A 25,161-nucleotide genomic window follows, 5' to 3' on the forward strand; every position below is an offset into this window, starting at 1 on the left:
AAGGCAAGGCCGACCCTTGCCCGGCTACGGTGAGCCTCGGCCTCGCCGGGGACGGCGAGGGCCGGTGAGCCTCGCCGTGGGCGGGCGAGGCCGCCGGCAAAAGAAGAAAAAAAGAAAAAGGAAAAGAAAAAAGAAATAAAAATTATATAAATTTACCAAACGTGTTTTTATTTATTTTTTATTTCCTAACAAGTTTACCAAATGCGTTTTTGTTCAAAAATTGTTCCCCGGAACGTAAAACACTTTTTTCTATTTCTGTTTCTTGGAACAATTTTTAAACAAACGCAAACAAACGCACCCTTAGTGGAACTTGAATGAATATTTCTCTTTCTTTTTACCATGAGAATGTAGGTAAGTTTTGTAATTCAAACACGAGATTGCTTATAATTAAATTTTCATTGCCTCCTTCCTAAAATCATTCGAAGTTCTTCTTAATCTCACTATCTAACACTTGCTAGTACGTTAATAGAAGGATCTAAAGTTGTTAGTTCTATGTACTTTTTTTACGCATGTCATTTTATATGAGACATAACTAGAATTAGAGATAATAATTCTTCACATGATACAATAACATAACTCGAACATAATATGAATCTATTTTAAAAAATCCGAATTTGACACGAAATTAGAGATGAGCAAAAAAAAACCACCAAAACTAAACTGAACCGGTCGATTCTAGCCGATTCCTAGTTTCATGTGTGAAATCAACAATTGGATCACTCAAACCAGACCGATTATTTTATTTTTTATTTCTTTCAAATATGAAAATCCCTAATACCGTCACAAATGTTGCTCTTTCAAGCCTCTTTCCCTAATCTGAAACAAAACCCTAATCCCATTCTCATTCTTCACACCTCTCTTGCTCAATTTGCTCGACTCTCTTGTCTCTTGCTTGATTCAGTCACTCTCACACTTGCTTGACTGTCAAACACTACCCTCTTGCTTGAGTCGCTCAATGCGACCCTCTCACCCGATGTCTCCCTCTTTTGCTCTGTTTTTGGCTAACTGTGATCACAATCTCATTTCATCGAGATAGATATCCAATGCACTATTTTTATTTTATTTTTTGCCAGTGGTTCTTTCCCTTTTGTTCTTAAACAATAATGAATTGATTTTTTTTCTGTGTTTTGTTGATTCTCTAGTGATTCTATTATTCATATGTTGCTTCAAGTTTTGGGAATTCATAGTTGTTCATCTTCTTTCCTAGTCACCTTGAAGATTTTACGATGATCTAGATTGGTGTTTACGCTTTCTAACTTCTTTTTCGTTCCAGTTAAGTTTTTGTTTCTTCATCTTTTCCATTTTTGTTATTTTACGTGTGATTTGTTTATCTGTTGTTCTACAGAGAACCATCAAGTAGGAAAAAGAAAAAAAAAATGTGTCACCAGTTCCATTTACCCACACGAGATGTGGATTGGACTAGCCAAGTCCAATTCCAAGACCAAATGATCTGGTTATTGAATCGTGAGTGAAAAGAGGACTACTCGGAAATCAATTACCCTTACACAAAACAACACCTCTAACTTGAAACTAATTTTTAACCTTTTTTTTTTTTTTTGAAATTGATACATTTTTACTGTTTTCTTTGTTCTTTTCATGAAGGATACTTTCACAATCACATTTAAACCACTTTGTAAACAACATAAAAGAATCACTGAACTAAAGACAAAAAATACACCGACGCCACATGAATTGCCAGCCTTTAACGTTTTTGCTTCTCCCACCATCTTTTTTCCTTTCACTCTCGCCCTTATAAATACAACCAATTCTGAATTCAAAAGACACTTGATGCAAATTTGTATCAAATAATGCATACATTTCATGCTAAAAGAATACATAAAAGGGTCTTTTGCAGCGAGGATGAACCTAATTTTCGGACAGCCAAAGAAAAACGAAACCTTAAATTCCAAGAAATAGGTGATTTCAATCATTTATAGGGAGATTGCTTCTTATTGAACTCGGGAGGTGAACGTCCTCTCTTCTATAATCCTCGAACAAAGCCTCCTTCAACAGTCATGGTTAAAAAGCAAAGAGACAAACATCATTTTCTACCACAATGATGGAAGGACTTTGACCTTTTGATCCCTCGTTATTGTTTTTTCAGCTAATTATTTTTCCAACAGCTCCAATCATTATTACACCAAATTTCTTGGTAGATGTGTCATATATGATCATCAGTCTATTCCATGCTGGCATGCTCCAGCTGGTCTTGCAAGGAGACGATTGAGTTTTCCAATTATTTTGGAGAATCAAATGCAAGTTCCAGCTTCCCTCCAACGCTTTGGACAATCGAGGAGTCGATAGTGTCGTAATGACGCGAAGGAAAAGTAAAAATTTATCCGGACACCTTTTTGAAAATAGAGGAAGTTAAGGGACGATGAACAAGAATTCTTTGAAGCTTTACAATTCAGAAACTAAAGAATTGTGAAAACTATAGAAAAATAAATAAACTTCTGCAACTCCTCCAGCTCTTTCGAGCTTCGATGCTCCGTAACCGCTGTAAAACAGCCTTTATTGTTGGTGGATTTATTTACCAACTAAATGATGTCACCGTGCGTGGGGAGCAGTCGCTTGAGGCGGCATTGATGGCTGGTTTGGCAAGTCCGGCTGCCCTCCCTCCACAACATCAGAATGCCTAGCAATCTCCGAGTCGTCGGCTAATCCATGGTCATGAGAAGACTCATTGGTCATCTCTAACTGAGGCCAACGGTCACTTTCGATCTCATGAAGGCTCTCTTCACTTCTGTGGTTGTAGGTTTGCAGGAGATGAGCTGGTGTTGCTGGCCGGCTGGAGAACGGCGGGTCGGCATTGGAGTGGTGGCTTTGTTTGGTGTGTTTCTTCGCAGTGGTATGCCAGTGCTTGATAGCCGTTGCGACATGATCATTGAAGATGGTGGGCTTCATGGTCGATCCCATCTGCAAATAACCGAAAGGAAACCAAGATTTTATGCCAGTGAATCGCAAGTTTTCTATTTCATTTCCTTTCCGGTCTAAATTCCAAACATTCGTGACACCAATTTTCAGGAAATGTTTCTGTGAAATTTGATGGAAGGGGATTGATTTCGTTAGTATTAGTGTGCTATCGCCACAATCAAGAGATTCATTGTCATTCAGGTCCTCGAAAACACAAGGAGATTAGCTGATAAACTATAGCGAAAATTAATAACATAAGAATTTACGGACCTGTGTCACCAAAGCATAGAGAGGCAAGGTCACATAGCTGCAGAGGACCTGGATAAAGACCCTGAACATTGAAGAAATCAAATGAGGCATTAGCTTCAAGAAATATTAGCTAATGAACACAGAAAATTCTGTCTTGTTCATACTTTGCACGTGTATTATGCTTTCATGTTAATCCTTTTTTATCTATTTTGCTCAAAAGTATCGACGCTGAATAAGCCTTCTTCTCCATGTACCGCTGTTTTTCTCAAGTGATGTACGGAAAGTAATATGAATTAGGTAATACTGACCCCATTGAAACTCTGAAGATGATATCTGCAGTGCGTTCATGGAAGCAGTTCTTCAACCCAAATGAATACTGAAAACAGTGATGGGAACCATAATCAGGACATACGGAACTTGCAATTGACATGCACATACTTTCAAAAAGCGGTGGATCAGATCAAATGCTTACCGTGCCCCAAGCGAAAAAGGCTAGTTGAAAAGCATTCTGCAATCAAGAAAAGTGGACAAAGAACAAAATTTTGAGATAGAGATACAAAATATGAACAAGGTTTTAGAAAGAACATGAATTATACGAGGATGTTACTTAAAAGAAGTTCTCAGTACCTGGAAAAGGACGAAATGAATCAATAAAAGGAGGAGACGTGGGCGTCCAAACCAGAAAAGCTCATCACCGGGTTGAACCACAGGAATGCCCTTGACTATATTTCCCCTCTCTTGAATGCGCAGTCCCAGTTTCGTGATTATAACTTGCAGTTTTGTCCCCACCAGGAGTACTATCTGCAAGATCCACCCTTTGATTAATATATCATTCATCAACATTCCACTCCCAAAATCCTCAGATGAGATGTTTTGAGAGGATGAGGAAATATGGATTACTTCAAGCTTTTGTGCTTACAAACAGAGTAATAAACGGCAACCATATATAAGAACGCCATCCTGCAGAATAGAACAAAAACGAAAGCAAGTGATTCAGTAACCGATAGGAAACATAGAGCAGCCAAAGAGATTGAAATAGGAAACTAGATAAAAACCAGTTGTAAGATGTTGAATGAAAACTTAATGAAAAAGGCGTTAGCATCAGGATGCAGAGTTTTTGAAGACACTAATCAAAATTATATCCTTTTTTTGCAAGTGAAGGCAGCAATAATCATCCGAGCTTACCATGCGAATTGGTCAGAAGGAACAGCACTGCAGAGAACCAGATAATCGGGCTGCATGTCAAAAAAAGGGAATTGTGAGACATATATATGTAGTCAAACAAAACGAACTGCACGTTAACATTAGGTAGTTCCTACCTTATTCCAACGACTACTTTAAAATCATCCTCAAGTGATCTTTGGATGTAATCCTGGAAGTCGAATTTTGTCTCACTTCCAGGTGGCAAATGTGCCTGTAATTGCAATTTAGGTAAGCCTTTGATTGACCTTCTTTGTAACAATGATAGTACTTGGTGATGTGAATGTGACTACTTTGCATGACGATGAGCGTGTGCTTACCTTGATAAATCCATGTCTTAGTGTCAAATAATCAACCTTCGTGACTGATCCAAAGAACTGTCTGAAAAAGCACACCTGACAGAAGGGGAAGAAAACTTAGTTCAACTCTAGGGTGGATTTTGGTTTTTTTCCTTCCATTAGAAAAAGTAACTTTGTTTATATTTCTCAGAGAAAGATAAAAACATTGATCACCCCTGAAAACAAAGCTAAAATTGTGATCAAGTTTGAATTTTGCTACCAACACATATATTAACAAAAGGGCTGTGAATCTTCAAATTTGCATCATGTACTAACCGAACTCAATTTTAGACTCACAAAGTCAATTATGCGTTGAACCGAATTGCTAATGAATAATTTCTGTTTGAGAAATAATAAAATGATCTGCTGACAGATATTCGAAATCAACTTGGACTTCAGTACAATAGAGGTGTATGTTATCTGGGGAATTGTACTTACTATCCAGACAGATATTTTCCATCTGCTCCAAAAGCTCAAATGCCTTTGACCGAATGATGTCTCTCTTGTATACCTAAACCTCTCTGGATCTGCAACAGAGATTTGGCTCTGGCTTTAGCCATAATTGGACGAGGAGAAGATAACAATCCAACATCATTTATGTTCGACTAAAACTGAAAGCACCCGCTCATAACCAACCAATCGGGTATTACCTACCGCGACTTCAGTGGACAGAGAATATCAGACACAATTTCAAACATACAAAATTTAAACAATTCACTCTTGTCAATACCTAATTTTTCCACGTGAACATTTAAGGGGGTTAACCACATGGTAGTGGTTGATGGGCGTTTTTAGTGTAAAATTCATGGATGCTGACAGCGCACACAGATTCGCTAATTAGGCAAAGTGTAACCAAATATCAGTAATTTTTGGGGCATATTTTGTGTTCAGAGTTTAAAGGTTACCATTGAAGTACTTGTATTCATGTGTCTTCGTCTCTTTTTCCCATGCTTCCCATCGTCTCATCTGCAGCAACAACCAAACAAAGCCACTCAGAGAGAGAGAGAGAGAGAGAGAGTTCTTCGGTTTGTAACTTCATATTGTACCTTGATGTTGCCCAGAGCCAAAGTGGTGAGGCAGTACAGAACATGGAAGATGGCTAACACAAAGATGAATATATGGAGCTGATGAATACCGTACGCCGTGACAAAGGCATACTCTCCCTGCACAGAATGTTCAGTACAAGTGAATACTATATGCAGCGACAGAGATTTTATCATTGATCCATACTCAGAGAGACATGTAAATGAAGAAATGCACACTTTCTCCCGAGTGCACAGGGTAGTTTCTTGAACTAAGGGCATGTTTATGTGATTTGACCATAACTTTTAAAGGCGATGAAGTGATTTGACAGGGATATTTGAAAAGCTTATCATTACCTTTCCAGTGCAATTATCGTACCCTTTCGTGGCCAGACTCCGGCGGATAACCCCACCGAACTCCGAGAACTCCAGGAGTCTACGGCCGGACTTTTTAGCCTCGAGCCCCTCCTTACAAGGAAGCCAGGAGCTCGCGATTCTCCTGGGGACGCATATGTTCGATATTGGACCTTGAAGCACTGTCAGAAGCAATGATATGAACCCCAGCAGCATAAGCTCTGCCCAAGCGAACAAAAACAGAAAAAAGCAGACAACTCATCAACGAAGCGTGCTATGCCAAGGAATCATTAAGAGACTCTGAGTTTCTGTCAGTGGAAATTGGCAAGAGCAAGTCAGATCTTTAATCACCTGATTTAACCTTCTCTAATGCTTCAACAAGAGCTACCCTCCTCTTTCTCTTTAAGAACTGCAAATGGCAAGAACAAACCAATCAGCGACATTCATCAGACCATCGGAAAAGACATCGTAGCTAACACAACAGTTTAGTGATCAATCCAGTTAGTGATAATCAAGCTCTTCAAGATCACCTCACCTTTTCAAAGAGATGAATGGCATGTTCCAACAAGATGGAAATAGCAAGTATCACGAAACAGACGATGGCGACCGCCCATGTCGCAGTATACTCCAGAGTACGCTCCTTCTCATATTTCTCTGCCATTGACACACCGTGAAGATCCTCGACGCCTCACCAGAAGTCACTGTCTCCGGAGAATTTCCACGTCGAAAGAGAGCAAGAGGACACTCCAGTCCAAAACGAAGGAACCAAGAAAGGTAATGGAATGGAGGAGGAGAATGAGGTGGTATGGATAATATGTGAAGCAGTGGTGCTATTGATGAATGGGATTATATATCAGCGGGGTTGAACATTCAAACATCTTGACTTTTCCACGTGGTTTGCGTGGGAGGCGGGGCAAGGCGATGACGCATGACTTTCAACGCAGACCGGGGCCTTCGGACTTGATCTTCCGACCCATCTCATAGGATAATTGCGACTTTATTCGAGAACGAAAGCATATACTTAAAACAAATATTTCATTAAAAAAAGGTGTGATGGAGAATTTAGTATTTTTTTTATTAAATATAGTCATGAAATTGGGATATCTACGTGGTCAATTCTCAATTCCACTTTTAGAAATATTAGAATCTTTCGTGATATATTTATTAAAGTGACGAGAAACTCTAGAAAGATTCCTCCCTTTGACCGACTAGAGCTGCACCGTAAAAGATCAACATGGTTGGAAAAAGATGGACATTTTATATGCTCAATAGTGAATTCAGCGTTAAATAGTGACCGAAAATTAGTCAAATGTCTTCTAACCCCCACCTCACTCAAAGTAATGGCATTCCCAAGTTTATCCAAATTACTTGTATTTTCCAAAATAATGCATCACGGCATGCCCATATCTATTGAGAAAAAGTGTATATTTGGTCCATGAACGTACACCGTCTTTCTAATATGATCCTTAAACTTATGAATTGCATAATCGAATATATAACTTTATACAATTTTATAATCAAATCCCTTCATTTTAATTAATTGAACCTAATGTGATGATTGCCATTGGCTAGAAGTATGACAGTGAAATAATCGATAGACTATCGAATCGAACGCTATTGGAATCGTCTAATGAGGTGGTATGATTGTCATTTCGATAATTCGGTCGATGTAATTTGATTGTCTGTAATTTGTCCAAATCAAAGATTGGGACACTTTGGGCATATTTGTTTCACTAAAAATTAATGATTTTGAAAATACTTTCCTAAAAATAATTTTCCATATTGAATTTTTTATTGTTTATGAAGATATTTAGAAATAAATTATTGTCGATAATAAATCATCTTCATCAATTAATTCTTTCAAGCGACACAAAGAATTATTTTTATAAAAAAAGTTCAAATTATCTATTTTTGGGGAAACAAATAAAGTCTTAATTAGAAAATTCTACAAATTCAGGTGCTTAATTGCACACATCTACACATTCGAGGACTAGAGTGAGAAAAAGGATATAACAGTGCAGAATGTGTGCTTTTTCCTTACATTCAAAATAATAATAATAATAATAATTGCAAGATCGTTAAGGAGGACCATTTCCCTTTAATTATTTATTTAGTTCCTTAGCCGCCATCGAGGACCGCCGCCATCCATGCTTATTCAATCTTGTTTTATTAATTTTGGATGTGCTGTCAATGTCTGCTATTCGAATGGCCACTTGCCCTTTTTGTTTTTTTGTCGAAGAACGGTCATATGCCCTTTACCTGTCTCTTTCTTCTCTCCTTCCTCTTAGCACATAATTTAATTAAAAAACCTTTATATTTTTCCGCGCAAGTGTATGCGGATTCGTACAGAAAAGTGATTGTCGAATATTATTTTATTTTATTTCATTTTCCAGTAATATGGCTTTCATATAAGTATGAACGATTCCCATGTGGCACCTCTACACTTGCATTAGACTTTTGTCTTCTTGAGTGTCTGTCTTTTGTTTGTGTCAGGCTTCCATCTTGTATTCTTTATAGGCAAAATCTATACATCTCTTATCTTCACCAAAAAAAAAAAAAATTCAAACTTTTGGGTCAACAACCTTCAATCATGGGATGCAGAAATGGACATATGATGAATATATAAGGAAGATATATCATTTTTATAGCACCATTTGTTTTGCGAAAAATCAATTATTTGGACAACGTTTTTTTTCTTAAAAAAATTATTTTTGTTACTTATAAAAATAAATGAACGAAAAATATATTCCATTTTTTTGTTAAATGTTAAGCGTGAATTGTTGTCAATAATGAAAAAAATTTCTTGATTAATTATTTTAAACAACACAACCAAGTATTTTTTAGAAAAGTATTTTCTAAGGATTTTTTTTTTTTATAAAACAAACAGGGCCTATTAATCAAAACTAAAAGCTGGAGAGGAATTTTCTAGCTATTACATGCTTAATTAGTAAATCACACTGATTAATTATCAAGTCTCAGAGCACCTGTAAAAGAAGTAGCTCCCCGTCCAAGAGCTACTTTACCATATTCTGAATTAAATGGTTTCAACAAGTCCTCTACAACAGGTCGTCTTGGTCCGATTTAGAACTAGCCTCAATAGTTTGCAGCCATAGGTTTATTTTATATTTATTGAGATCCGTATGCCAAAAGAGATCATGTGATTTAAACCCGTGAAAGAATTGCCATAATAAGTTTTTACAAGAAAATTGAATAAAAACAAAACCCACTTAAAATTAGCTTTTAAAATCTTTTATCACGTATGCCGAGGTGAGGCCTTTTAGGGTTTTAATGGAGTTGTTTAATAGACCCGCGAGTCTGATGCATTTGTCAAGAAAGAGGTGAGCAAGATGAAAAAAGAAAGAAAAAAAAAAAAAAGGAAAAAAAAAAAAGTCTTTAGACGAAAATACCCCAGCTGAAATAAGATTTGACTGGCTTTCAACTTGAAACCCTTATTTAAGACTAAATCTGTCATTTCAATACATTATTTGATACAAATTTTTTGAAAAAACCAAGATAATTGCCCAAGTGGGTATCATTAGATTTTTGCAACTTCATCTTGCAGCTCTTTTTCTTTTTTCCTAATTAGCAGTTCTTAATTTTGCAGATTACATATATATATATATATATATATATATATATATGATATAAATGATGGGCCATCAATTGAGGCTTTCAATCCGCCTTTGAAGTTCATGATCTTCGTTGAAAAATTGAAAGTTCATTTGCATCAATTATATTCATATCCATTCCTTTTTAAGTAAGAATGATATTTGGTGATACGTTACTCCGCACATCATATTCATTCTCAATTATTGAACTAAGTTATAGACAAAGTGCACACAATGTGATTACATCGATATATATAATTAAATGGAAATTCTAAATAAGGATATAAAGTGTCCTTCTTTTCATTTAAAAAAAAAAGATTAAAATTGATCTTATTTTAAATAAAAGTTTAAAGTATTCTCATTTTTTTAAATTAGACCTAGAGCAAACATCATTTCAAATAAAGCATTTGAAGTGGTCACGTCACCTCAAAAAAGGCTTTACGTCACCAATTAGCTAAGGGCATTTTCTTTTTAATTTTTTTCTTCATTTTACCTTTTTCTATTTTTTTCTTTCCAAAAAGACAAACTTAAAAATAAAAATAAAAACTAAATTTAAAAAAAAAAAAAAGAATACAAGTAGGAGGGGCTGCCGCCCCATTGCTGGTGGGGCACCGGCCATGGTCAGCGAGCAGCCATAGGCAGGACCCTCCCACCTTTTTATTTATTTATTTGTGCTTTCTTTTTTTCTTTTTGAGTTTTAGCCTTTTCTTTTTCTTTTTTCAGTTTGTCCTTTTTTATTAAAAAGAAAAAGGGAAAATAATTTTTAAAAATGTTAATGACGGAAATTCCCTTCACCAGCTAGTGAGATCAAGCCTTTTTTAAGACTAATACAGTTACTTTAAGCCCTTTATTTTTAACAAGGTTCATTTCGGGTTACGAAATGCCTCGCAAGTTTCATGAACCAATTGAGCCTGGCCTATGTGGACTGCTGGCATCCAAAACAATTTGCATACTGTTAATGGAACATGAACATATGACTTTCAGTTTCTTAAGTGGGAAATCCCTTGGCGCCATAGCCAACTTTGCAAAATAAATAGTAGTTTAAATGATCTGAATGGCTCATAACCGCATATTCTTTTAGGAACTATTATATTTCCAGACGAGTTACCCCCTACACTACGAAAGAATACCTGTAATAAACGTGATTGCTATCTGAGAGCAATTTTAGAACTTAATAGATTTCATAACGCCCTAGGTGGCCAAGTCATATATGATCATCTCTAGAGTCATAGAGAGAATGGAGAGAATGTTTATTGGGCTTAATCCTAGCCAGAGTTGTATGATGTGTTTTTGAAATAAGTAATTACAGTGAGAATATATACAAAAACATAATTATAGGTACAAATGCATTGCATATTAATACCCCCAATCCGAAATAGGTATAAGAACCAACAGATTGGATCTCAATAATGCATGTCGTGAACTAGATTGTCCCTTGGTGAATATTTCTGCTAGGTTATCCAATATAGGCATGTAGCAAACACGTACATCACGGGAAGCAACCCGTTATCAAACAAAGTGAAAATTCAATTCGATGTGTTTGTTATAAGCATGAAACATTTCGTTTGAACATGAAAATTCTAAGGCGACAAGCGTGCCGCTAGACACCTTTTCAATTTGACATGCAAATAGATTGGTAAAAAGGGTTCGGGAGCACCTAAATCATTAAAACATCGATACGCATCTGGGATTTTTCAAGCACTAAATGATGTATTTGTTTGAACAAAAGAAGTTTTCAAGAATTATTTATTGTGGGCTTTCACTTGTTTGGTTTACTGAAAATGATCAGTTAATGGAAAACCATTTACAATCAAAGAAAATGTATATGGTCAAAGTTAAAAAAATGAAATCCTTAACCTAAAAAGGAAAAAAAAAAACTTTTTTGAAAAATGATTTCTTAGAAACTATCTTGATGATTTTTTAATGTAGTTTATCTGACTATTTTTTATCGAAAATTATAGTCAGTCACAGGAGTGCTGACGACTTAATGTAGAGAATTTTACCCAAATCAATGTCCCTTGCTTTAATTTTTGAGTTTTTTTTCCTTTTCTTTGGTCACTGTTCATCATCTTCTTCATCTCCCTTTCCCTGCATTACTCATCTCCGGTCAGACAATTTTGCTATTCTCTGGTTTCATTTTTGAGTGCTTGGTCAGGAATACGGAGATGGCACTCTGGCCTTCCGAAGAAGCTCGTCCATCAATCCCTCACCGCCAAGTTGAACCAGATATGATGTCGACCTTCATGCCGCGACGGAGTTCGAGCAACTAGATCTGGGGCTTGAGCTTGACACCCCGGCAAAGCTCGAGATCATCAAGCCTGGTTGACACCACGGTAGAGCTCCATGCCTTAGTAATATTCTTAACTTTCACAGCGATGGAGCCATTTTGAGATGATGGACGATCCCATTTTTCTTGGATTCCACGAATCTGACTTTGGAGGGATAAGTGTTCAAAAAGTCATAAACCTTTTGTATTTGTGTCAATTTAATCTTAAATATATTTTTTTTGGCCAATTTAGTCATAAACATTTTTATGTGAAGCCAATTTAGTTATTTTAGGCCAATATTAGCCGGATTTTGCTGATTAGATGCTTTGGCCGGCGACGTGGTATGATCGGCGCTAACGTGACAATTTTTAATAATATTTTATTTTATTTTATTTTTGATATTTTTTCTTTTTCTTTTTCCTTTCCTCCACCTTCCTCAGCCGATCGCCAAACCTTGGCGACCGGCCAAAGGTGACGGTCGGTGAGGTCGAAGGTCGACCTTGCTAGCCACCTCGCCAATGGCCACGAGGGCGGCCTCGCCCATGGTCGTTGAGGCTTGCCCGCCCGATGCTGCCATGGGCGAGGCTCGACCCTCGCCAGCCCGGCATGAGGCCACCCTGAGGCCGCCAGGCCCTTGGCGACGGGGCTCGCCCTCGCCGGCCATGGGCGAGGCTCAACCCTCGCTAGATCCGGCGAGGGCAAGCCTTGCTGCCCAGGCCTCGAGGGCGGCCTCGCGCTGAGCGAGTGAGCCTCACCGACCATGGATGAGGCCGTCGTCTCTAGCCGGTCGCCAATGTTCAACAACCAGCTGGAGGAAGGAGGAGGAGAAGGAAAAAAAGAAAATGAAAAAATAAATAAAAATTCAAAAATTCAAAAATATTAAAATATTATTAAAAATTATCTACGTCCAACGCAGATGAGGCCACGTTAGTCGCCTAACATCCAATCAACAAAATCTAGTCAAAATTGGTCGGAAATGACTGAATTGGCACGGCATAAAAAGGTTTAGAATTAAATTGATACCAAAAAAAGGTTTAGGATTAAATTGGCACAAATACAAAAGGTTTAGGACTTTTTTTAACACTTTTCCTGACCTTCGGACATGCTTTTTCTAAATTTGAAGACATCAACACATTAATTCGCTCTCTCGTCGAGAGATGAAGCAGAAGTGAATGAGCAAAGGTAAGGAGATTGAGTGTGAACTCTCGAATAGCTGTTTCAGTCGGAGCAAGGCATGAAATTCTTCACACCCCGGCCCGAGGATAGTTTCCCTTTGTGTTGAGAAACCAAAGCGCAAAATGTGTTTTGAGTTTGAGGAAAATTAGATGGAGGATGCTAGTTGTTCTTCTACAAAATGTGTAGAGTCCAGTTTGAATTTTGAGGTTCCTTTTTTTTTTTTTTTAGCGCTATGAGGGGCCATGCTTTTGAGGAAGAAGATAAAGAGTAAAGGAAAGAGAAGGAAAATAAATTTTAAAAAATAATAAAAAATAATAAAAAGAAGAGGACAATATCACAAAAATTCTAACTAGTATACATTTATTATAAAAAATAAAAATAAAAACTCTAAACTAGTACACTTATAATAAATTTACCATCCGTTAGTTTCTACTTATCATTAAATTATTGAGTTGGATGACATGTGACAATTGACGAGTATCTACTTTAAGGTTTTACCCTCTATTTATCATAGATGTATCGGATTGTGATTTTTTATGGTATTAATCCAATTATAGAAACTAACAAAGGGTATAAAGTTTTGGTAGTCAACAAATTAGTTTTGAGTAAATTTGTCATAAATATATCGATTTTGGATTTTTATTAGTCAAAACATTAGTTTGAAGTAAATTTTCATAAGTGTATTAATTTACAGTTTTTGTTGGTCAAAAAATTAATTTTCAATAAATTTGTTACATGTATATCAATTTAGAGTTTTCCATGATATCAACCTTAAAAAATATTAACCACCGCCCGCAGCAGCGCAGCTGGCTTGGGCTCTCTCCCCCTCACGAAGGAGAGGAATTCGAATCCCAGAGGCGTCGTTAAGGATTCTTACCTGGAGTACTGTGGTGGTGAGTCTTGTAGTCGCTCCCCCAGGGTTTTCTCGCCCGCTGTCGGCTTACGGGGTTCCCTAGGTCAAAAAAAAAAAATCTTAAAAAGTATTAAAAATTAAAAATAAAAAAAACTATAACATATTTCAATACAACAACATGTCATATCATTGGCTATCATGCCACATAAGACAATCGGCAATCGGCAATGACTAAACGTCACATCTACAATTTTGCGATAAAAATTGACTAAATGGACTACATTAGCCAAATTGAAAACAATTTAGGATTAGATAGCAGTCGTATAATAAATTTATGATTTTTTTGGATAATTTTCTCCTTTGGAAAAATGTTTGGCAAATTCCTTAGCAACTGTGTGCCTATAAAGTTATAGCTGGTTTTACCTAAGTTTGAGAGATACTGCAGTTTTAAAGTACAATTGTTAAACATAAAACTTACAGCATAGTTACAAGCACAACATGGTTATTGTTCGACCACAATTATACCAAACAAGCCCTTACTGTATTGATCCAATCTCTAGGGTCTTAATCGTATGAGCAATGACACTGCTCAAACAAATTGCCCAAATGTCAAACTTATTTTTAGTAATTTTTCTTTCTATTTTTAAAAATTCCAGGCCAATTAAATTCTAAACCTTTTTTTATTGGGTGCATTTTGGCCTGTCTAGGGAGCTCATGGAGAAATTTGCAACATATGCGCCAATATATGATCTAAGAAGGTTAAAATTTGTGTAGTTAAATTCTAATAGTTTTTATAAGGTGCAGCCTAGCTACTCCAACAAAATCATGGCCAAATTTGCTAAGGAGGAACGCTAAAATTCAGTGTGTGTTATGAAATACATAAATGAATATTCATTATATTTATCTTATTTAATGTACTTATTATGGTACATTTGTATCATACATTTTAAGTACATCTCCCTATACAATGAATATTCATCTCCCTATCCAATACATGATACATTGATATTAATTATAAGTACATTCTTATTTTCTTATAAATAGGAGCTTAGTTTTTGTTTTTGTTGTAAACAATAACAGTCACAACATAATAACCACCCGTGGTAGCAGCATAGGTGGTTGGGCACTGGTGCCTCTCACGAAAGGTCCAACGTTCGATCCACGGTGTCGTCTGCCTTGCAAGAAAGGAACCCATGACTTACCCAGTAGGTAAGGGTGGTGGTGACTCTACCTGTCATCCAGGGTTTACCCGTCGGTTGCTAGCTGTACGGGTTCCCTGGGTAATAAAAAAAAAAAAACACAACATAATAACAGTGAGATATTGGAAATAAAATTCTTTCATTTGACTCTCTTTATGATTTCTGGTATATGATTTTCTCTACTCAATATCTCTATTCTCTCTATTATATATTTGCAACGCAATATTTTACAACACGTTATTAGTACGAAGATCTACCGACTGAGTAAGTAATTTTTGCAAGGTGGGTATTCTTTTTATTAATCAACTTATACTTAGGGGTGAGCAGTTCCCGATTCCCGGTTCCTTACAGGTTCCGCTTGGAACCTGGACCCTACCCTCGGGTACAGGTTCCTCATTTTTTGGAACTTGGAACCTACCCGTCAGAACCGAGAACACAGGAACCTACCACCATCACAAGTTCCGAGGTCGGTTCCAGGTTCCAACAGGTTTTTTTTTTTTTCTTTAGTTAAAAAAAATGAAAATGAATGCAGCAATAATAAACAAACTTGTCATTCGTCGAAGATAATATAACACAAACAGCATTTTAGAAGCAATAAACAAACTGTTTTTACACTCATGAATAATCCAGTAGTTCGAGCACATGATGGATGAAATGTGCTCTGACAGTGACCATAATTACATTGCAGGCATAAGAGCCAGACTTAGCTTCATCTACTTATAATGAACACAGAGTTCATAAAATCATAAAGGTAAGTTCACCCGCACGTTTCTATCAAATGATGTCTTGGGAAAAATTGTGCATTCCCTGCTATCCTACTAACTTTATGCAGGTGGCATACCTGGGAAAACTTGTTTAAATCAGCAAAAGACTCATAGCTCATGCTTTGATGCAGCTTCTAATAAAATGTCTTCAAGTTCCTAAAGATTTTCGCCAAAGTCAGCACTCCTCTGCTGGAAATTGGAATGGCTGGATGATCCCTCCACTGAGAACGAAGAGGAGGTGCTACTACTAGAGGTGGAATACCTGCCATTTCTGGGCGTAGTCTGTTTGTGGCTATGCTTCCATTTTTCAAGACGTCGCTAGTCAAGAACTCCAACACTAAAAGCTTTCTCCGGAACATTTTTCCCCCTCTCAAGAATAGCTGGCAACTTCGACATGTACTTAACTAGTTCATCATCCTCAGTTGTATTTCTTCTAGTTCTAGCGTTATGTTTATCGTCCAAAGGATAAGTTGGTTCATCTTCTATAGCATTCGTGATTTCACGATCGAAATCGGCATATGACAAATTAGCATCTACTTGGAGAAGAGTCGTACCTTTCGCTTTTCTGCAAAGCGTTTCGCAAAGAACCTTTAAGCATGTACTATGTTATTGTTGCCACAGAACCTCCAGGACCATCAAGCACAACATCGTAAAAGGCCACCACATTTGGATGATGCAAGTCAGCAAGGTTGATTGCCTCATTCCAGAAATCATATCTCTGTCTCAGCATAGCAATAGTGCCAAGGATTTAGAAAGAATACTATTAAATATCAAAAACAACAAAAAGCAAGAAGATCCATACCATTCACTCTTGCTCTGAGGGCTTCCCAGAAAAGCACCTATCAATATCATTGATTCTTTTGATGGCTACGTCAGTACCCCTCCATTTTCCATGATAAACAGTCCCATAAGTGCCAAAACCTAATTCTCGCAACTCTTCAAGATCACCATTCTTAATTATCTACAGAATGGAAATTCAAGCAAATTAAGAGCTGAGTCCCGGAAAACCAAACATGTATCATAGTGAAGCAAATCTCTCACTTGCAAGCGACCAATGCCATCGATCTTGGAAACCAGAAATTCATCCTCTCGCCACTGTAGAATTAGCATCCTACATGAAAATGTCAGATGTACATGATCATCAAAATGAATGCACTTGAAGGACAAAGCAACCTCATGTATACAAACACTTTATGAACACAAAAGAGCTCAATCACCTTAGTGTCAGCTTCTTGCTGCACATTTTTATCCTAGTATGCTTCATGAGTGGACTCATTTCCTTCATAAACTGTTAAATCAGGATTAGAAGGAAGAGCCGACCGAAGAACAGAAGCAGCTACACCCTCAGCAACATTTTGAAGATCTTGCTTGATGAGATCCTCTACTGAACCTTCAGAAGAGAAATTAAACAACTATAAAAAAATATAAGGGGGAAAAACAGAAAACTGACTTTAGAAACATAGAATATCCTATAAAGAACAACCTTCGGAAGATGGAAAATGTTCTGAATTGACGTAGTTTGCGAGATTATTGAATGGTTGCTGGACTCCATCCTCCAACGGTAGTTCTGCATTCAAGTCCCCGACCTTTGCAGAACGGTTATCCAAGAATTGATCCTTAGCTCCAAGGCCTTCTTTTCTTAGTGCAACTTTGGTAGGTTTTGGAGGAGGAAAATGAGTATCATGATTAAAATTTCAGGTTCTACTTGGACAACTATCTTGGATTGTGAATTTGATCTTGGGATACCAACATTAGGTGCTTGAGACATGTTTTGGAATTCCACCAGTCGAATATCACGCAAATAAGGAACTTCCGTGCCGAAAGGGCGAGAGGACTCGGAAATTGTGGCTTGAGTAGTCTGAGAAAACATATAGGAAGTATCAGGGAAAATGTCCCCTTTCAGATTTTTCTGTACCTTTTGCTTCAATATCTCTGCCTTTCTTTGTTCTTCACTTGGCAACCTACCATGCTCAATGGCCAGCATCTCAAAGGGCCTTATCAGTAGATTTTCCATTCTCTTATCAATGGGCTTTATAGGATCCATGGAAATAGAATAGTCCAGATTGTCTACTCTAGATTCAACACCAGGAAATCGAGAATATTCTTTTGAAAATTCATGAACCTAGTGTTCAGAATCCAGATGACTAAGCAGGTTCGCCTCCTACAGGACAAGAATCAGCAGTAATTGGCTTACTAGCCTTGGCCTCCAATTTAGGCTGGGCTTGAGCTGGCATAAAATGATGCTGGACAACTATTTCAGGAGAAGGCTCTGGAACAACAACAACGCCCTGCTTCCTAGAATCAGGATAGTCCACTCTTAGAAAAGCGGCGCCACAGTTTTCACGTCTTGCCCCAAATCTTCATGAAGCTTTTCCTTATGAGCAGAAACTTTAGGTTGAGTGCCATTTCCTGGATCAATGAAATCACGAATAATGGAATGAGGAAGAGAAGAGTGCAGTGGCCAAATAGAAGATTTGGTTCCTGCATGACCTGCCAGATATTCTCGAGTACAACTGAGATTGAATGGATTGATCGCCTAATCGAGCAGGTGTCGGCGAGCGGTGGCGTCGAAGGCGATCGGCGAGCTAGGGTTAGCGGTGGTGCCGTCGAGGGCGAGAGGAGGTGGCCTCGGCGAGGGGTCAACGGCGGTGGCGTCCGGGGTGAGCGACGGTGGCGTCGAGGGCAAACGGCGAGCCGGGGTCAGCCGCGGTGCCGTCGAGGCGGCGAAGGTGGCCTCGACCCTTGAGCAAAGATCAACGGCGGTGGCGTCGAGGGCGACCGGCGGTGGCGTCCAGGCGACCGGCGGTGGCGTCGAGCGAGGAGGAGAACGGACGAGCGAAGAGAGAGAACGTGAGTGAAACAAAGTGTCGTGTGGAAGAGAGAGAATTGCTTTTGGGGTTTCTTCAGACCTAACTCGACTGATTTGGGGTTTTTTAGCCCTAACCGGTTCCGGTTCCAGCTCCCAGAGCCGGTTCCCAAAAAGGAACCGGGGGCCGGAACTCGCCTCTTGAGCCGAAACCGAACCGGACCCTCCCGGTTCGGTTCCGATTCCCATTCTACCCGAAACCACACTCACCCTTACTTATACTTCATCTTCTTCTATCAATTCTTCATTTTTATTTTTCTTAACTCGAAGCCAAATTTCAAATCTAAAAGTATTCTTCTATTTCTAAAGTGGCGGTGGATGTTTGGAAATCATTTTAATTAATCTAAGGATTTATTTTTGCAATGATTATAGCAAATATTGAAAAGCAAATTCCACATCCTGGAAGTGAGTGGAAATAATTATCTATCATGGTCCCTTGACATGAAAATGCACCTTCAAGGACAAGGTCTCACTAATGCAATTATAGAGGATGAAACCTCAAATGAAAAAGATAAAGCAAATGCTAATTTTTATTAGCCGTTATTTGCATAAAGCCTGCATACTCAATATTTATCCGTTCGAGACCCTCAAATCTTGTGGAGGAGGTTGAAGGATATGTATAATCATACTAAGATTGTTATCCTTCCTCAAGCACAATATGACTAGCAAAATCTCAAACTGCAAGATTTTAAATCAGTGTTTGACTATAATTCCGCTTTATTTAATATTATTTCTCAACTTGAGTTATGCAGTATCAAACTCGCTAATGCAGAATTGTTAGAGAAAACTTTCTCCACCTTCCATGCTTCAAATATTATATTGCAACAGTAATACCGGCAGCGTCAGTTTGTCACATATTTTGAATTAATTTATGTGCTCCTCACTATCAAGCAAACTAATGAATTATTGCTCAAAAATCATGATCTTAACATGCTGGCTCAAAAATCATTGCCTAAAGCACATGCTAATTTTGAGAAAATACTGGTCATTTTAAAGAGCTATAAGCATAGGTAAGAACATAATCCTAGAAGGGATGGTAGGAAATTTAACCACCCTAGAAAATCTAACTTTGGCCTAAATCATGGCAAAGAAAAGAATCCATAAAAGGTGATTAATGAAAATATTTGTCATCGCTATGACATGATTGAGCACTGGTCACATACTTGTCATACGCCAAAGCACTTTGTTGACCTATACCAAGCATTTTAAAAAAAATATGGGCAAGCATGGTGAATCTCATGCTATTAAAATCAATCCTACTGCCATTATCCACAGTTGAGACCAATAATATTTCCATTGGTAGGACTCCTCTTGCTCTTGAAGTAGCAAATGCATCCCTGGATGTTTCTGATTTCTTTGAGACCTTTATTACTTTGATGAGGCATTAGATTGGTGGATAATAAATTGAACTTCGAATTTTATTATTCTAATAATTTCTTTTTAGTTGTTTCATTTTAAATTTATTACTTTTTTATTGTTCTTTCATATGATTATGAAATGTTTATGAACCTTATATAATATTTATTTGACTCTATAACTAAGATGCAAGATTGATTAACCCTAGAAGTGGTTATATGGTCAATTGAGGGAGACTTTTATGAAATACATGAATGATTAGCCCCAGCATGAGATATTATGAACTATGCATTGCACTATTTTTTCTTTTTGTCCAGTTTTTTTCCCCATAGGATTTTTCCAGCTTAAAGTTTTTAATGAAGCAATTAATGCATTCATAAAATGGAGATATCATAAAATTTGTGCTCTACACTCTTTTTCCCTTTTGTCCGTTTTTTTTTTTTTTTGTCCCATTGGATTTTTCCGGCTTAAGGTTTTTAATATGGCAATATCATTCGATGCACATTCATAATGAATACAATAAATATTCAAGGAGGAGTGTTATGAAATACATGAATAAATATTCATTATATTCATATTATCTAATGTATTTATTATGGTACATTTGTATCATACATTCTAAGTACATCTCCCTATACAATGAACGTTCATCTCCCTATCTAATACATGTATCACATTCTTGTTTTCTTATCAATAGAAGCTTAGTTTTTGTTGTAAACAAGAACAGTCACAACATAATAACAGTGAGATATTGGAAATAAAAAAATTTCCTCCGATTCTCTTTATGATTTCTGGTGTTTGATTTTCTCTACTCAATCTTTTTATTCTCTATATTATATATTTGCAACGCAATATTTTACAACAATGTGATTGATTTTTAATATTTTTTTAATCATATGCGGCATTGGTGTGGAGCTACGTTAGAAAAAAGTCATGATGGCAAAATAATAGGATTTGTTATTGACTCTCACCTTGTTTTTCAGAAAATATATAGATTTCAAATGACTTAATATATATTTTTTAAATTTTCGAATGACCAAAATATGGAGAAAATATTGAATTTCTTTTTACACTCCATATTTATTTTTAAGAATTTTTTAAATCACGAAATCAGGTGGTGGGCATAATGTGTTACATAGTCTCAATTTTTTTTTGCAATTGCCTTAATTTGTTTCGTGAAAAAGAATTATTTGGAAACCATGTTTCCTAAAAAATATTGATTATACCACTTATAATAATTAGTCAATAAAAAATATTTCTTTTATTGATAATAATTTATATCGATATCTTCACCATTCATAAATTTTTTTCATTTATTCATTTTAAAAAGCACTATAATAAGAATTATTTGGAAACTTTTCCTAAAAACTATTGATTATACATTCTTTTATAAATAATTTATTTTATCTTCATTTAAATTATTTTTCATTTATTCATTTTAAAAAGCACTATAATAAATCATTTAATAGAGCTCCGGCCGGTTTACCGAAATGAACCAATGAAACCGCATACAGATAACTGTTTTGCTCTGTGTAATGGCATTGAAAACGTTACAACAGCTCTCAAAGAGAGATATGGCTATGCCGTACATCGAGTACGTCCGGAGATTGTGATAACGCAATTTGGAAGAGAGGACCAGCAATGCTTTGCCAACTTGGCGGAGAAATAACTCTTCTCGCTATCAGAGCGGCTCTTGGCGTGAAAGTAATCTCCGATTCTCATCGGTCTCTCAAGGGTACAAATTCCCGCAGGGATTGCCGATCGCCGATGGTACAGAGTCGCCTGCAAATTTGAAGCACTTGAGTTCGATCTCCGACTCGAATCATGGTAAAGTAGGAACCAGAAAAAGAAAAATCTTGAAGACCTCAAGGCTTTTTGTTGAAGCCCTGTCAAATTTCTGGCTTTTGTGTATAGTTTCTTAGCATGATTGTTGTGGAAAACGAGTCTACGTGGAGCTCATGATCTACTGGAGATCTTTGTGCGTGACTTAAACAATGACTTTTATCTTCTTTCCATGAGAAATTTCTTGCACGATGCAAAAACTGCATGGTGGAATGCTTGAGGCAATATTTAGCTTCTTAAAGCTGTGCATTAGAGACTTTGTTGGTGCAACAAATGCTCATCGGAATGACATTTTCTGACTGAAGATACATATCTCATGAGTACCGGGTGCCCTAAATTTCAAGCATGGTTTTCCTCTGCTGTGATCATCTCATCGTCTTCAATTTTGCATGCTCTTCTTTGTTGATTTCTTTACAAAAGGTAGGACATAAGCTGGATTTTTGTTTTTGAATCAAACTATATTGGCTCTTTATAAATGAAAGCAAAGGCCAACATTGCGTACAAATACAGCCGCATATTTTGATCTCTTTCTACAAGTTCCGTTTGAGATTTAATTCCTTATATTGGTGGCGTGTTGTAGATTCACTTTGTTCTTATAATCAATCGTCAAAGGAAGCTCAGGTTGACAAAATGGTACTCGCCATATTCACAGAAGGAACGAACTAAGGTATTATCCTCATTTTGAGACATAATTTCTTTCAACCTCATTAGGAGCTCTCATTGGATTAATAAGATTTGAGCGCCATAGTAAATTGATTGTTTGCTGAAAATCAAAACTGTTGGAGTTCTTGTTTGTTAATACTCTGTTAAGATACCGGTTATTTGCACCCGGTTTTAATAATGTGAAGACTAACGTCTTTCTATGAATGGAAATGTAACCTGAGAAGGTCATCCGAGAAATCAGTGAGTTAATGCTTCGTAGACATCACAAGATGTGCAATTTCTTCGAGTGGGGAGGTTTAAAGGTTGTCTACAGAAGGTACGTTGAGAAAGTTAATTTTGGCTCATTCGGTTGCACTTTATCATCGTTGATCGAGTTCGTCACAATCATGTCGTGCAGATACGCAGGTCTCTTTTTTTGCATGTGCATCGATCTTGACGATAATGAATTAGAGACTCGAGAAGTAATTCATCAATATGTAAGGATTTTGGATCGGTACTTTGGCAAAGTGAGTGAACGGCCATACCTTTTTAATCTGGTAGATTCTAATTTGTCCATATGAAATGTGCTTGGTTCTACCTTAATTCCTTTCATTACTTGCAGGTTTGCGAGCTGGATCTCATATATGACTTTCATAAGGTACTTATGTACCTTATGCTTTTCCGGTTGCAAAGATTTTGGAGTTCTGTGATGGGATACAATATTGAGAAATGCTTGTTGCTGTGGACATTTCAGGCCTACTTTATCTTGGATGAGCTTGTGATCGCTGGTGAACTTCAAGAGTCCAACAGGCGGACAGTTGTACGGCGGATATTTGCTCAGGTCTCTCTCTCTCTCTCTCGACATACAGTTGATGAGTTGGATATGTGCTGAGCAGCTTTTGGTTGTCATCTTCGCTAATTTGAGACCACCTTGCTATCTGAGTATAGGATGCTCTAGTGGCAGGAGCTGGCATGACAATGGACTACGTGATGACAATGTCACGGTGAAATACCACTACCAGTACCAGCCATAAAATCAGAGGAGGGCCCCGCTGTGACTTCTATCTTCTCTTTTCCGTCTTTGTAATTTGTGGCCGATGTTTGACCGTCCGCTTTCTAATCAAACACAACGGTTATGCAAGCATTTCCCATTCTCTTGTGGACGCTGCAAAAGAGAAGACCCTGGCTCAGTAAACAGTATAACCATCCCATTCATATAAAAAATTAATGATTGAATGATAATTTTTAATCTATTATATAAATAATAATCTATTTGAAACCATAAAATTAAATTAAATATAATTATAAATTATTATGGACCTTACTTTTTCAAGAATTTTTTTAATCTATTATATAAATAACAACCTATTCGGAACTACAAAATTAAATAAAATATAATTATAAATTATTATGGACCTCACTCCTTCAAGAATTTGTGATTCGTAATAAACTATTATTTTCATAATAATTCAAAGACTATTATGCTAATAAAGTACATCCACAAAATGAAGGCCATCGGACGTACTCTATTCATCTTTTTAGGTCACATACATGCTCCCAAGCCACCAAGTTGGATAAAATATGCTTGTCGCTGTGTTTTCTACCAATTTTTTTTGGGTCAGCGTGTTCCCTATTCATTGAATTCGAAGTATTCTTTATTTGACGCTCCAGTTTGCGACTTTCAGCAAGATAATTTCAGTTTTGGCTGCGGACGTACTGTATCCGTGGTTATAGTTGTGTGACATTCCGTCCTGCCTTAAATATTTTCACATTTGCAAACAAAGGTCTTTTTTTTCCCGCAAGAGATATTGCAACGAAGTAAAATTTATTTGGAAATGATGTTTCTCTTTATCGAAACCTAGTTTTTGGCAACCCCATTAGTTGCATAGAACAATTAGGGATAAACAAATATACCATTAGCATATTTCTTTTTTGCATTCTATTTAAATCATACATCACATGCAAGTGTCACGACCCAAAAGAAGGTCAATCCAAGAGGTTCCTAAGGGACGGCCGTGACTCAACCGTGGAGGATCTCCTATGCTCACTTGACTTCCCGACGAGCTTTCTTCCTGAAGTTTCCAAGGGCGGGCGACACCGTCATTACGCATAATTCTAAAAAGCTCTATCTTTATTTTATTTATGCCGGTAGCTAGTAGTTATTATTATGTCGGTAATTGAGGCAGTGCGATCTCGTCCGCCGGATCAAATCTAAATCAACGGATGTAATCAGAGGGCCTCGAATATAAGAAGGAGTGCCTCCCCCTCATTTGTATCCATCCAACATTTCAAGTAATACAAAGCTCCTTTCTTTTCAAAGCTCCTTTCTTTTCAAAGCTCCTCTCTCTAGAAGCTTTCTCTCTCTATGATCCGGGTGTGCGAGCGAGTTGTGCAATTGATCGAGCAAGGCTTAGCTTGGGTGATCCAAAATTGCCCGAGTCACCGCGCGGTCACGATCCTAATCGATCAGCCCATTACACAAGTCACGTGGCCTTAATACGATGTTGCCACG

General features: G+C 37.2%; 2 protein-coding genes across 2 annotated transcripts; one reads left to right on the forward strand and one right to left on the reverse strand.

Moving 5' to 3' along the window:
* Nucleotides 1-2,322: 2,322 nt before the first annotated feature.
* Nucleotides 2,323-6,892, reverse strand: LOC104421801 (MLO-like protein 2). The gene is made up of 15 exons (XM_010033905.3): nt 6,612-6,892; nt 6,428-6,485; nt 6,080-6,297; nt 5,747-5,863; nt 5,606-5,666; nt 5,139-5,227; nt 4,683-4,757; nt 4,482-4,576; nt 4,348-4,397; nt 4,082-4,122; nt 3,790-3,963; nt 3,635-3,670; nt 3,471-3,538; nt 3,184-3,244; nt 2,323-2,916 (listed from the first exon to the last, which is right to left on the reverse strand). Exons 1-15 carry the CDS (start codon nt 6,735-6,737, stop codon nt 2,548-2,550), a joined length of 1,638 nt encoding a protein of 545 aa, XP_010032207.2. The 5' UTR covers nt 6,738-6,892; the 3' UTR covers nt 2,323-2,547.
* A 14,914-nt stretch (nt 6,893-21,806) lies between these two features.
* LOC104423552 (AP-1 complex subunit sigma-2-like) lies at nt 21,807-23,843 on the forward strand. Its single transcript, XM_039302816.1, has 7 exons — nt 21,807-21,935; nt 22,588-22,674; nt 22,895-22,986; nt 23,068-23,176; nt 23,272-23,307; nt 23,404-23,491; nt 23,800-23,843. The coding sequence occupies exons 1-7, from the start codon at nt 21,807-21,809 to the stop codon at nt 23,841-23,843; spliced, it is 585 nt and encodes a 194-aa protein (XP_039158750.1).
* The last annotated feature ends 1,318 nt before the right edge of the window (nt 23,844-25,161 follow it).

Source organism: Eucalyptus grandis, chromosome 10, assembly GCF_016545825.1.
Source record: "Eucalyptus grandis isolate ANBG69807.140 chromosome 10, ASM1654582v1, whole genome shotgun sequence".
Classification (NCBI taxonomy): domain Eukaryota; kingdom Viridiplantae; phylum Streptophyta; class Magnoliopsida; order Myrtales; family Myrtaceae; genus Eucalyptus; species Eucalyptus grandis.

Excerpts from the sequence above, each read along its gene's own strand:
- LOC104421801 (XM_010033905.3), bottom strand. The coding sequence starts at position 6,737 with ATGGCAGAGAAATATGAGAAGGAGCGTACTCTGGAGTATACTGCGACA. Across the intron at positions 5,864-6,079 it reads ACGATAATTGCACTGGAAAG|GGAGAGTATGCCTTTGTCAC; the intron begins GTAATGATAAGC and ends CATTCTGTGCAG. Across the intron at positions 3,671-3,789 it reads TTCATTTCGTCCTTTTCCAG|AATGCTTTTCAACTAGCCTT; the intron begins GTACTGAGAACT and ends TCTTGATTGCAG.
- LOC104423552 (XM_039302816.1), top strand. The coding sequence starts at position 21,807 with ATGCTTTGCCAACTTGGCGGAGAAATAACTCTTCTCGCTATCAGAGCG. Across the intron at positions 21,936-22,587 it reads GGGATTGCCGATCGCCGATG|ATTCACTTTGTTCTTATAAT; the intron begins GTACAGAGTCGC and ends GGCGTGTTGTAG. Across the intron at positions 22,675-22,894 it reads CACAGAAGGAACGAACTAAG|GTCATCCGAGAAATCAGTGA; the intron begins GTATTATCCTCA and ends TAACCTGAGAAG.